The 13,857-nt window shown below is 42.5% G+C and overlaps 1 protein-coding gene across 2 annotated transcripts in view; it reads left to right on the plus strand.

Annotated features, from left to right (window-relative positions):
* atrn (attractin) overlaps positions 1-5,875 on the plus strand; it is a 147,066-nt gene extending 141,191 nt beyond the window's left edge. For both annotated transcript variants that reach the window (XM_079528363.1, XM_079528364.1), the window contains exons 28-29: positions 1,323-1,437; positions 5,019-5,875. In XM_079528363.1, coding sequence (XP_079384489.1) covers positions 1,323-1,437; positions 5,019-5,143 — 240 coding nt within the window. In that variant the 3' untranslated portion in view covers positions 5,144-5,875. The remainder of the gene's footprint in view (positions 1-1,322; positions 1,438-5,018) is intronic.
* The last annotated feature ends 7,982 nt before the right edge of the window (positions 5,876-13,857 follow it).

Below are 13,857 nucleotides of genomic sequence, written 5' to 3' on the forward strand. Positions count from 1 at the left end.
TCTGACCCCCCATGCCAAAGCGCCAGCGCTCACCCAGCAGTCTGCTGTCACCCAGGTGGATGCGTGCCCTCAGGGCGTCTTGCTGGTTTAGTTTGCTGTCTGTATGGTTCAGCATCCTACAACACCCCTATGTCATTTGTGTCATTATAATTCAACTTCTCTCCCAATTATATGATTGTGTTAATTATGTGATACACTCTATCCACTCCTGGGATTTTCGTAGCCTGGTTAACCACCTGGTTAACCACGCAATGGTTAACAGATTAATCGCCCAGGACGAAGTTCTTTGTCCTTTCTATTAGTAACGCCGGACGCTCAGGACGAAGTATTGTCCTAAAGACGAAGTTTATTGATACGAGAACAGATCGCCTGGCTGTATAGCCCAGGCGCGCCTGCTGGGCTCTCCTCGGTGACGCGCAAGACTGAGACGTCATCAAAAAACTCCCTCCTCTGTTTAGCTGATGAAAACGAAAATCTTAAAACGTTCATAAATCGCAATCTAAATCATCCCGTCTTTTTCTGAAAAAAGATCCTGTTTTAGACGGCTCTCCGCGGTCCAGTCGCTAGTCTCGATAGATTTATTCTTGTCTCCCGTTGTTGTCGATCGATTCTAAAGTGCTGTGGCTATTGTTAGCTGCTACACAACATCATGAACTTCCGGCCGGTCCGTCCGGAAAAGGCGTCCGTGTTTATAAATCGACTGGGCGCATGAATGTAATGGATTAAATAGTTCCGGGCAATTAAAGTGTTAACCACCATTGCATCACCATTAATTTGTGCGGAAGAGTCTGGACCCTGCTAATACATGGTTGGCTGCGGGAGTACAGCGTTGACAAACAACCTGACCAGCCAGTCAGCGTAAAACAAATAGTCCACTGTCTCATCCACCCTTTTCTGGCTTGCTCCCGTCTTATCGCTGCTTGCAGCTATATTTTGTTAATTAAATTCCTTGAGTTGGGTATGTTCCGTGTCTGTGTCTCCCTTCTTGTTATACTGCCTCTGAGCTTGGTTATAACAGCACCTCTCACTTTGGCACAACATTGTGTGCACTCACTCAGCGGGGGTGAGGGGGGGGGGCATCCAGTTTCTCCTCTGTATATCTCTAAAGGGATTGTTTGGAAGGTCTATGAGAGGTTTGTGGGGTGTTTGTTTTGTGCTCTGTGTACTGTCTTTACAGGAAAAAAGGGATAGTCACCGCAAAGCCCCTGTTGTCCGTGTCTTTGAAGACAGCTGGTGCTGAATGGGATTTGTGAGGCTTGTCGATGTATAATGCTTTGTTTGTCAGCTTTTTTATTTCATTTGTTTGTTGTTTGTCTTTTCAGACGGTCCCTAAGCCCATCGCCCTAGAGCCTTGCTTTGGCAACAAGGCGGCCGTACTCTCCATCTTCGTCCGGTTACCCAGAGGCACCGGGGGCATCCCTCCCCCAGGACAGTCTGGTAAGATGCCTCACTACCTCTCTTCAGCCCTTTCCCCCTGCATTATTCTCCCTCTTTGTAGAATGTATTTCTTTGCAAGACCACGCAAGTCTTTATTTGCTCCCAACCACTCTCTTAATGCTTTCTACTGCGCCTGTCTCTCACTCTCTCTCTCTCTCTCTCTCTCTCTCTCTCTCTCTCTCTCTCTCTCTCTCGCGCGCAGCATTTTAAGGTTTAGATTCATTCTGTTTATAACCCCTCATTAAGAGCCCATTCTGGCTGTTCTTCGTCTCTCTCTATCCCCCTCATCGTCTCCCCTTCATGTCTTTCCCATCCATTTTGGTGAGCATCTTCTCCTTGTTTTGTCTGCTTTCTTCTTTCTCTCTTGTTCTTCCCTTCAGTATTTCCTTCATCTTCTGTCTGTTTTTCCATAATGTTTCAGTCTAGACTGTTAACACATTAAAGATGCAATCTTTCAACCTTTAGCTTCCCCCCCCTTTTTTGTTTTTGTGTTCCTTCTGGGGTATTTCTGGAAACTCTGGAGACAGATTGAGATTTAGTCTGAGACTAGTTTTCCATAGTGCTCTGCTCTCTTGTGCATAAAAAGGTCTTAAGGGCTTATATTTTATAGTTTTACTGTAAGTCTTACATTCAGAGGTCTTAAAAAATCTCATTTTATTTATGCACGTCGGCAATGTGAAAGAATCGAGCCCATGAGGCAAAAATAAGAACAACACACAACAAGAAATGGTAACCTCAAATGCAAAATATAATTTATAGCGTACAAATGTCCTAGAAATTATTTCATTTGAAATCCACATCTTAATTGTGATCAGGGATGTTTGGGGAGTGGTCCAGATAAGGTTAAACATTGTTGCTGCTAGATTTGTCGTGCTGATCTGCTGCTGATCGGAAACGTGTGTTAAGGCACTGGCTGTCAAAAACCCCGATTTAAACCGTTGTTTCACAGAGAAATATACATTTTCCACCCTTTCTTTAATTCAGAAATCTGTAGGAGCTTTGAACTACTACTAACGTTGGAAAATAGCTACTGTTGGTCAAGAAATTACTTCGTCCAGGATGTGACCGAATCTCAGAGCTACCTACAACGTAGTGTATGCTATGAATATAATGAGCAACAATATAATCTATCAACAGTGAAACATTTACAGCAGTTGTCCTAAGGAGGCATATATTATGTTATGGTAATATAGTATACGTCCCAGTGGTCCTTTGCTGTGTGGGTGAGTTGCACACAAAAGGTGAGAGAATTATAGCCTACTTTTAAACATTTGAGTAGACTCTGTCCTACATTTCTATAGCATTGCAGATTCGTCCTAAAGTAACTATTTAAAACTAAGTTTAGAACTTGGACTCCTTCCCTCCTTTCGCTATTTCAGAACATTTCTCAACTATGATTTTTTTTTCATGCATTTTTCTTTAAATTACAAGAACTTTACCATGTATAGGATGTGTTATTTTGTCCATTCTTGTTTGAATTCATCAATAATTACATTTCAACCACCTTGTTTAATCGTGTTTAATCCAGGGAACACACAAGGAAACCGTATTGCTGGTTAAAACCGAGCTTGAAAAGATTACTAGCCTATGATCAATTACCCCCAGAAGATAAGATTTGTGTTAAAATATATATATTCAGAATTTCTCAAAAATGGATGAAGTGGTTAAATTAACTAACTTTGCTGGGGACCCCCTTGAATCCCCACAAGGACCTCATGTTGAGAACCACCTGTCTACATAAGCATATTCATAGACATTCACCCAAAGAAATATACAGTACAGTACAGTATACAGCAGTGTTGTTTTCGTCGACTAAAACTAAGACAAAAAATGTCCGTTGACTACCTTTTTTCACTGGTGAAAACTAAATGAAAACTAAATGAAAACTAAGCTATGATGACAAAAATAAGACTATATATAAGAAATAATAACACTAATATATTGACAATTTCGTCAACAAATAAAAACTAGACTCAAATGTTAGGAAGGGACTAGTTGAAAAGAGATCCAGTATAAATAAAAGACAAGTCATTTTACACTTGGTTGCATGCTGAAAATAGCAGATCTGCGACGCGTTGTGAGCTTGTAGATTGTCTGCAGATTTAGTCAACTAAAATCTTATGATATTTAGTGGACTAAAACTAGACTAACACTAAAACATTCCAGGTGACTAAAATGTGACTAAAACTAAATTAAGTTTCATTCTAAAGACTATGACTAAACTAAAATAGAAATTTGCTGCCAAAAACAACATCGATGTACAGCGTACATACTGTGTACACTACTGTATGCACAAACACACAGGCTAGAACATTCGCACCTATGTACACAGTCACACATGTACAGTATGCGATGCATACAGTAAACATAAACTAGCACGCACACTGGCACTTCCAAGTACGTTTTCCCATCAGCCTCATTATTGTTCAGCTCCTCCGGTAACCTTGGCCCTACATCTGTTTACAGTTTTCAAAATGTCCGCTGGCAGAAACAGGTGCTTCCAAATAGCCGCGAGGAGGCAGTTCTCAGATTAGCATCTGGGCCTCGTTCGGCAGCTTTGATCTGCTCTGCCTCACTCCTTCAGATCAAGGAGTGGGCTAATGGTCTGAACATGGAGCGCTGAAGACGCGTTGGGCTGTACGATTAGCGCAGGATGTGATTTTATCCGCAGCGGTTCCCTCGGGGGTTTCTACGTGTTTTCGCTGATAGGCCATAGATGTTGGCGCAGGGTAAACACAACCTGCACCGGAGATGAAGGGTGAACTCGCAAGTTTGTTCTCAGGAAGTTCACAGCGTGTAGTGCATTAACTGCCGGTAATGAAGCGTCTCATAAATCGACGATCAAATGCATTAGAGAATGTGTGCTTGTGTACCGTATGTTCGGCCGGGTGGGAGCATGAGTATGCATATTTGTGACTGGTTATGATGGAGAAAGAGCTTCCCTGATCAGTGTTTTCAGCAGAGTAGAAAAATGTAAAGAAAATAATTTTGCTTTCAAATTGATTTCACACGCGTTCCATGAATTGAAAGGCTGTAGTTTTGATCCCCGGGCCGTACACCATCTGTTGTATGGGCTTAGGTTCTGTAACACATACCTTAAAGGCCCACTTCACCCCTTTTGCAACCAGATCTTATTTTAATGATGTTTGGGAGACATGAAACACTTTCGGTTTTATGTGGGCAATGTGTTTTTTGTTTTTAGAAATTTTAGTATTTCAAAGTGTTTGTGATGTCATGGACACTGGTCTCACTTCCTTCCTGGACGAGGAAGGAAGTTCCAATTCCCATAATGCTTTGGTGCACTGCTCCTCTTTGTGGAGAGGTCTTACTGAGACATGTAGTCTACTGTCTAGGAAGGAAGTGAGACCAGTGTCCATGACATCACTGGCACTTTGAAATACAAATATAAAACACATATTACCCACATCAAAAACCCAGGAAAGTGTTTCTTGTCTCCCAAACATCATTAAAATAAGATCTGGTTGCAAAAGGGTTGAAGTGGCCATTTAAAGAAAGTATCAACTAAAGTCTCTCTCTCTCTCTCTCTCTCTCTCTCTCTCTCTCTCTCTGTGAATTTGTAGGTCTTGCTGTGGCCAGTGCTCTGGTGGATGTCTCTCAGCAGATGTGTGTGGGCTACAAGGAGAAATCGGGAGGCCTGCGGAGCCGCAAGCAGCAGCCCAGCGCGCAGCCCGCCACATGTATCTGACCACGCTCTGCCCTTCCACACCTGCCTCTGCGCCTCGTTACAGCCTCTGCCCCGAACAAAAAGCCTCCCATCAACCTCAGCCCCCTTGCCTCCCCTGCTTCGGCCTCCGCTCCCTTTCAGAGACCCCCCCCCCCCCCCCACACACACACACACACACACACACACTCCCCCAGCCCTCCATCACAGAGCTGTGCAGGGGAGAGGTGCATGCTGGGACATGGAAGTGGAACAGTCAAGTGGAGAGAGCGATTGAGGGGAGGGGCCCTGGCTGTCGTCTAGGTGGACTTAAGACCCGACTGGGCCTCCCCCCCTTTACCCCCCCCTCCTTCCTTCACTTGTGGAACCCCGAGGTCCCCTGAAACTGACAAGAAACTGGATAAGGGGAGAGAGGGACAGGAGGGATCAGGGTGGAGGAGGAGGAGGAGGAGGAGGAGGAGGTGGCTCTCAAAGCCTCCATCCTCCACCCTACTGAGGAAGTAAAAAAAAAAAAGAACTTCCCAAACCTTTGTCCGATACCCGCCTCGTTTAGTGTTCGAGGCGGCCACGGCTTGCTGCTAGAAAGAGATCCTCATCACGTAGGTGTTTATTTTTTTCTTCTTTTTTTTATCAAGAGACTCTGCAACAAAAACCCTGTTCAGTCAGTCATGTTGTACTTAAGTTATTATTGTTGCTGTACTTATTTGTTGTACTTTTATTGTATTATTATTTTTTTAAATATGGAAGCTAACTGAATTAGGTCTTATTTTTTCAATTGGAGCCTAATGCACACAAACACACACAGGCACACACACACAAACAGACACGCAAACATCTGTCCCCCCCCCCCATACCCCCATACCCCTTTCAAAAGACGGGAACAAATTGAGCATATAATCTTGTTTGTTCGGTTGTGTACTACTTGTACACAGACGGGCACAAACACACAGCACAGAGTTCCAATCCTTTCAACACCCTCTCCTCTCCTACATACTCCTACGTGCTTGTCGTGCAGTGGCTGTCAGTTCTGGGTGAGCGCTGAAGTCCCTCGTCACCAGTGCAGCTCTACCGTTTGGCCTCCAAGCTTAACCAAACTAGCATGTTCAGTCTTCCCCTTAATGAGGAGTTACTGTAGTGTCAGCCAAGACCTTATCTAAAGACCCCACACACACACACACACACACACACACGCAATTTCACAGCATGTCCACAGCTTTCTGTCTCTTTCTGTTTGTCTATCTGTCCCATCCCATCTGCTCATCTGGCCGGATACTTGTTTTTGCTGTTTCTAGCATCTCTGCCATTTGGTTTTTTCTAATGGTCCTCAACACTTTGCTCTCGCGTGGTTTCTCACTTTCTCTTTCTTTGTTATGCTTTTCTGGTTTGTCTGTCGGCCTCCCTGCCCTCGTCGTCCAGCTGGCTACTTGCCTGGCTCTTCTAACTTATCGGCAAACGTGGAATAGTGGACGTGCGAAGAATACTGCACACAGGGGAACTGCAGCCTGGCACATGTCATCTGCACTCTAGCTAGATGGCAACCCGGCGCTCATTTAAACATTTCTAGCTAATTAACTCTTCTGAGCCACAACAAAAGCACAGACAAACACACACACACACACACAGAACCAGTGGTTGGGAGTTTGAAATCCCCCCTATTGGCATTGGTACTTAACGATCGTCCCATTGGCAGTGCTGTGGGTTGCGTTGTGCTCCTGGAACAGCCGTAGTATAGATCTGCTGACACAGGATTGGTTGGAATGATTAGTCTGATCTGCATTAGAGGAGATCTGGGGGCCACAGTGCTGAAGGGCCCCGTGGGAGGGAGGACGAGTGACAATGAGTTGACGGTAGGGGAGATTGTGCAACCTCTGAGATATTTGCCTGAGAAATCCATGGACTCAAATTGCCTCTCTCTGTTCCCGAAGGCTACGAATGTTCAACCAGTGTGTTCAGTGCCAAGTCCTCAAGCTCTCTGAGGCTGCCCAAAATTACCCTCTGCACTTAGTTTCCTATAGCACCAACAATACAACAACAAGCACATGGGGTAATAAACGACTTGGACAATAGAAGTGTGCTCACGTAGACGTCACCAGAGTAACACTCAACTGTGTGATAAAGGAGGTTGACGCAGGAGTTCCTCTGGTCATGTTGGCGCCTTTGTGAACCGGGAGCTGTTCACGTGCACAGTCATCCCATGGTACACTGCAGGGTAAAGACAAAATAGTCTCGCTTTTTCACTGAATTACCCCCTGGAATCTCCTGGCCTTGTCTCCTGGGGTCCCTCCATTGTGTGTGTGTGTGTGTGTGTGTGTGTGTGTGTGTGTGTGTGTGTGTGTGTGTGTGTGTGTGTGTGTGTGTGTGTGTGTGTGTGTGTGTGTGTGTGTGTGTGTGTGTGTGTGTGTGTGTGTGTGTGTGTGTGTGTGTGTGTGTGTGTGTGTGTGTGTGTGTGTGTGTGTGTGTGTGTGTGTGTGTGTGTGTGTGTGTGTGTGTAAAACATTTCTTTTCCTATTTTTTCCCCACCCTTTATCACTTCTACCTGTCCCGTGCACCACGCTTATCTTAAATCGGCTACCCCATTTTTAATTTGTATTGGTGGCTATAAAGAAAAAAATACAGATTTCAAACCCGGAATGAAGAACACAAGGCAAATTCAAGCACATAGGGAAAAAAAGGCAAAAGAAAGTAAGTCCCAGTGATGCTTGTTTAAAAAACAAAGCCACTGCGCTTTGAAATGTCAGAAGAAATTTCCTGTCTTGTAAAGAGCATTGGGAGTTGCGAAAGTGTACAGCAGCAGCATCCGTTAAAGGATGTTAGCTTTGCTTTGTCAGGTCTCAGGTCTGTTTTTGTTGTTTTTCAACACTTTATTGTTGTTTTTTTAAGTTAACAGTACCAATATTATTGTACATTGTTTTTCTTTTACTTTTCCACTCAAACTCCCATCCCCTCTCGCTGTAATAATTAGCTAAATAATGGAACAAGACTTTGGTTATCATTTTCTTTTTACATCCATGACAGTTGCCCTGTAGCAGTGTCACTGACTGTGTACTGCACCAGTATTCAGCAGGCTGCTCCTGCATTCTTCTAATGGCAGGGCATATTCCGGTACAATTTACGCTTCTGTTCACAAGCCCCGCACAAGCTATTAACACCCCGCCCTCGCACGGACTAATAGAAGTTTTAATAACAAGCGTTCTCGCCCCTAAGAAAACCCCATCCTACTCAGTTCCTAGTCTTTGCACGCGTTCAGCCTATTGGAACTGTTCGCATTCCTTGTTAAAGGGCACATTTCTAGCACTGGAGAAAAGGCCAGGGCATAAAGCATGAACAAAGCTGACATTCTGTAATTATAGCAGTTTGAGTGTGTTTTGTAATGGCCTTTGAATGGTGTTGATGCGACATTACTTCACAAGGTTGTAGTCAGAGCTGCGCAGTGTAAGTACTTCTCATTCACTCCGTTTACTTCCATACATCTAGACATAAAGAAAAACATCGTTGTCATTTAAGTCAGACCATGTATTGCAGTTTTTAAGACATCTGTCTTCAATTCTGTCACTTCTGTCGATCAGTGTGGATTTTTTTGACTGTGACTGGATACGTTTGTCTACTCTTCTAGGAGCATAATTTGAAGCGCCACAGATTTTTAACGATGATGAAAGTGTCTGACTACTTTTGGCATACTTAGGTTAATAATGGGTTTATTGCCCTTCTGATGATTGTCCTATCTTCAATCTATCAAGTCAAATTGCTTTTGCAATCTATAGATTTATTTGAACCTGCTTGGTGTACAAGATGGACATAGCTTGGCACATAACACAATAAATTGCGTTTAGCAATGTTTAGCTAATCACAACAAAGATTATGTTGCTGCAAAAAAGGAACTAACTATCCTATTGCAGTAAATCCCACTCCCAGTTAATTCAAACACTATGATTTATTAGTAAATGACTTAGGTTGGCAGCAGTTTGTAACAATTTGTTAGCAATAGGTTCCTTCACCAGATCCGATGTTTTAGTTTTTCCCCATTGGGTTTTTGAATTATTCAAAAAAAAAAGGCATGTGGTATGCTTAAGAGAGGTTAACATTTTGTTCTACATTAATTCCTCCCTTTGAAAATGAAGCTGTTGATGCTTTTTTTTAATTATATTAATTGTGTGTGGCTCATTGTTGAACAAAATGTGAATATCTTAAGCCTTTGTTTGCTACAGAGCAAATTTTCTTAATTTATCCAAAATTGGAAATCTGCTATAAACCCATGCCAGAAATAATTTCTGGGTTCGCATGCAAAAACACATCAATAGAACACTGTTTAAGGGTTTCACCCAAAATACATTGTGACTGTTCAAAATATAACAAAAGCACAGATGATTACAACCTTTTAAAATGTGACTAGGGAGAGAGCTTCAGATTGTGAATAACCAACAATATTCAATAAGTTCAATATTTAATCAACAATGCAATAGCAAGTTTTCCTAGCTCATGCCAGCAATCACTTTATCAAAGCAGGTGTTTTTTCCTTTTAACATTGTTTTGGAATCAAGCTTTTCATATACATTTTTTTCCCCTGGAGGACCCCGTTCTACAGCTGATACAAATTCTGTGGAACTAATCCCATAAAGGGTAACGATTGTTCTCTGTAAATGAATGTACGGTTGTGACAAAAGGCTGTCATCAATCCATAAACCAGCCTGAAAATGTATGTTTAAACTGTCCCCTATTCACATCACCCTTTGGGTAAAGAGGCCTGTCCCATAGCCAAAGGTTATGGATTTGATCCCCACAGAAGCTTGTCAAAGTGCACTCAAGCAAGACACTGAACCCTCAAACATGCACAGTCAAATCTCTGTATCAAAGGTTGATGTTGTATATTCAAATACACTGCTTCCACTTATCTCTCAGTGATTCTTTCCATGGGACAGAAGACAACATGTGTTTCAGTCGGTTTAACTTTTCCTACTTTGTAAGGCATCTGTAACACCACAGCCCTCTGTCTGCCCTGAGACTGGGGAGCACAACATTCACACCTCCACAAGGATATGGGCAAGGCATGAACCGCAATGCCAGGTGGTATGGTCAAGCATAACTGGGTCAACAGTATTTTCCACAGTCATATACTGTGTCAGGTGAGTGGGAACTCAACTGACTATAATTGTGATTGTCTTTGCATTTGGTGTATCATCTGACACAACAAACCCCACCCATTTGGCACAAACAATATTATTATTATTTTGCCCAGGTCAGCCCACCCCAGCTCTCTGCCCTGTACGTTCCCAACAGTGCCATTTGTGACCAAGGAGAAATTCCCTTAATCCACCCCTGGTCTCCAAGCCTCAAACTCTCTTTGGTGGCACTTTTATTTTACACTGGCTTTATTCCATATTTAACTTGTGTATTGATCATATTCACATGGCAGCCATTTTGCTCTTATGTCATACTTGTGAGGGGTGGGGACCCCACCCGAACAGGGTGTATATATGTATGATGTAAGGGGAACATGGCAGCTGTATGAGTGTGGTCAATTACCTGTACCCCAAAGCTCAGTGGAAAATCTCCCTAAAATCATGTAAGCAATCGATATTTGTTGAGCATTTATGTATTTACTAAAGTGTAAAATAGTGTTTTTCACTGAGCACGAACATCATCTTTAATATACTAAGTACTTAAAACACTTTTCCATAGTTTGATACAGAGCCGAACACTGGAATAGGGCCACTGTGAGGTCAAGTGTCATCCTCTTTCTTTCTCTCTCTTTGTATAGCGCCATTATATATATATATATATATATATATATATATATATATATATATTGAGGAAGTAGTTTGTTAATATGTATAATTTAGCAGCTATGATCTCTTTGGTTTTTGTAAATAATGAGAAAGTATTGTGAATGACATTTGTTGAATGGTTTAAAAAATCATTTATGGCAAAACTCAAGGCTTTTAAAATGTGAGTACAGTACATAGCATATTTTGTATGTGAGAGCAATGTAAAGACGAACAAGCATTACTAGAAGCTGATGAAACTTGCGCGTAAAACTTGAGGATAATAGCTTACTGAACTTGTAATTACAGATGTACATAAAAGAATGACAGAACATTTTTGTCTATTATTAAATGTGAAAACACAAAACTGTTTGACTGTTTTTTGTTGTTCCCGCCAGGCTGGCTGGACACCATGTTTTTTTACCCCTGTTCTTCAGTGTGTCCGTCCGTCTGTCCGTCTGTGAAAAGCTAATCTGCATTAGCATTGGTGTGGTTGACATTACGCGAACCGACCCTTTGGTGTGGTTTGATCTTTAGTCTGGCAAGCGTCCTAAGTACAAGGGTCGGTCTGGAACACCCAGGCACAGATTTTCAGACTTCACTTTCAATGTTTTATTTTGGTCTTCAGGTACAGAATGAAACCGTATATAAATAAAGACACATTGCTATGACCAAAAAAGGTGTAGGCTGAAGCTAATTAGCTTATTTAGCCTACCCTTACCCACTACAAATAATATACATGACAAAACAAAGAAAACAAAAACAATTTGTACGATTTGGAATTGTCCATGGGTAGGCTGGGACCAGAAACGGTCTATGGGCAGGGCGGATTGGAGCCTTCCAATGTAAAATTCAAACCACTTGCCTTTCTACTATATTTTGTTTAGTACTACTATATATGCAATCAGCAATGATGTGCCATACTATAGCATGTTGTTTTGCATGATTTTCGTCATTTTTTTTAAATCATCGAAAATCATGAAAAACGACATACTATATAGTATGACGTCCAAAACCTGAAATCCATGAACTATGTATGTTTTTTCACGATTTGTTTTTGTCCACATAAGGGCCCTTCAAGACGAACATTTGACAAGTAATGATAATTCCACTATCATAATTAATTATACTTTTAATGTGCTGTCTGCCAGTCAGTTTTAGTTTCAGACTAATGAGAACGTATTGCTTATTTTACTGTCCAATGACATGAAATGGCACAAGGGACGGACCCCACAAAAAGACCACCCCCAAAAATCCCACACATGAGCCCTTTTCTGGGTTTTGAGACCCTGCCCCCTCAAGCCCCGCTAGGCCTACTAAAATACCCGCATTAGAATGAAGACAACTAGCTTTCTACCATTCTAGCTGCATTTTACTGTGGGAGGGGTGGGGAAAATGGAGAACAGGGGGCATCTATGAAACAGTTCAAGGCCAGTACAACATGTATGTTGGGACAGCATTATAGGCTGATTCAGGGTACGTGTTTTGGTGTGGATTTCTCCGAGCATGTTGAAGACGGCTGATCCCACAATTTTTCCGACCCCAACATCATCAAGTTATAAACACACACACACACACACTCTGTTCAAAGCCAACATCAAAACCCACCTTTTCAGACTCGCTATCCCAGGCTGCGTGGTAAAATAGTTTTCCCCTTAATCTCTTTCACCAATTTTCACCTTACTTTCTTCCCCCCCTCTCTCTCTCTCTCTCTCTCTCTCTCTCTCTCTCTCTCTCTCTCTCTCTCACACACACACTGCCCCCCAATTCTTGCCTCCCCTCGATCCTACGATCTCTTTAGCGACCTTTACCGTTGTTGCTCCTCCAACCTTCTCTTCGTCACTTTCCCGGCTCCCTTTCTCCACCTCTCTGTTATCCTCTTTACATCCCTCTTCTGCCTCAGGAGGTTTTCAAATACGGTTCAGAGATGATTAGGTGTTGGCCTTTCAATCTCAGTCACTGACTAAATCCCTCCTGATCACTCTGACAGGCAGAGCAGACAGAGTTCCTTGGTAACAGTTGCGTGCTAATGAGCCTCTCACTTTTTTCACCCATTATGTCAAGGCATGCAATTTGACACATAGCTCCTTCCTCTGCTTCTTTTACCGTGCATAAAATTAGAATTAGTAAAATCATCAGCACCATTGCAGCATTAGTTTGCAATTATTTTTCCTGGGTTTTGCCTCACTCTGACTGTCTGACAGCATTACAGGCCAAAAGCAAGCAGAGCAAAGTGGCAGGGAAATAAAATAAAAACTCAATTGATTCTGGACCTTGGGTGCATGCATGGAACCTTTCCCACTCTCTCTCTCTCTCACTATTAGCTGTGAATTGAAAGGTCAGTGGCAGAAGGGGTCAAACTTAGAACTCTGTTGGGCAGTGAAATCATCATCCTTTTTATTGCTCCGCTGCAGGAGCACCCATGGAATGGACCACCAACAACAGGATACTGTCCCAGATTACAACTGAACCAAACATGAATTCCAGAGCCAATTACACAGCAAAACCCTCTGGGCCCTATTATGCGTGTCTTAAGTACCAGGTCTTATGACTTAACTTAAGACCTGGAGGCGTGGTCAATGCTGTTTGGCCACTCAGAATAGCCAAATGGCATTGATCACGCCTCCAGGTCTTAAGTTAAGTAATAAGACCTGGTACTTAAGACATGCATAATAGGGCCCTATGTGTTAATTTAACTCTGAGTGGAGAAATGTAGCATAACTCGGAGATCATGTACAGTAGGCCTATAGCTTTTTTGTGGCAGTCACTTGATGGCAGAAAAGCTAAAAGTATGTTCCCTACTGGCAGCATGCACAAGAAATGTTTTACTGATCGCTGTAGTAAATTGTTGTCTTACTGTTGAGTAACGTGTTAGGCCACAGACTCAAAAACAAACACAGACAGAAGACATAGGGCAGTATTATGCATGTCTTAAGTACCAGGTCTTATGACTTAACTTAAGACCTGGAGGCGTGGTCA

The sequence above is a fragment of the Electrona antarctica genome (assembly GCF_951216825.1).
Source record: "Electrona antarctica genome assembly, chromosome: 18".
NCBI classification, from domain to species: Eukaryota; Metazoa; Chordata; class Actinopteri; order Myctophiformes; family Myctophidae; genus Electrona; species Electrona antarctica.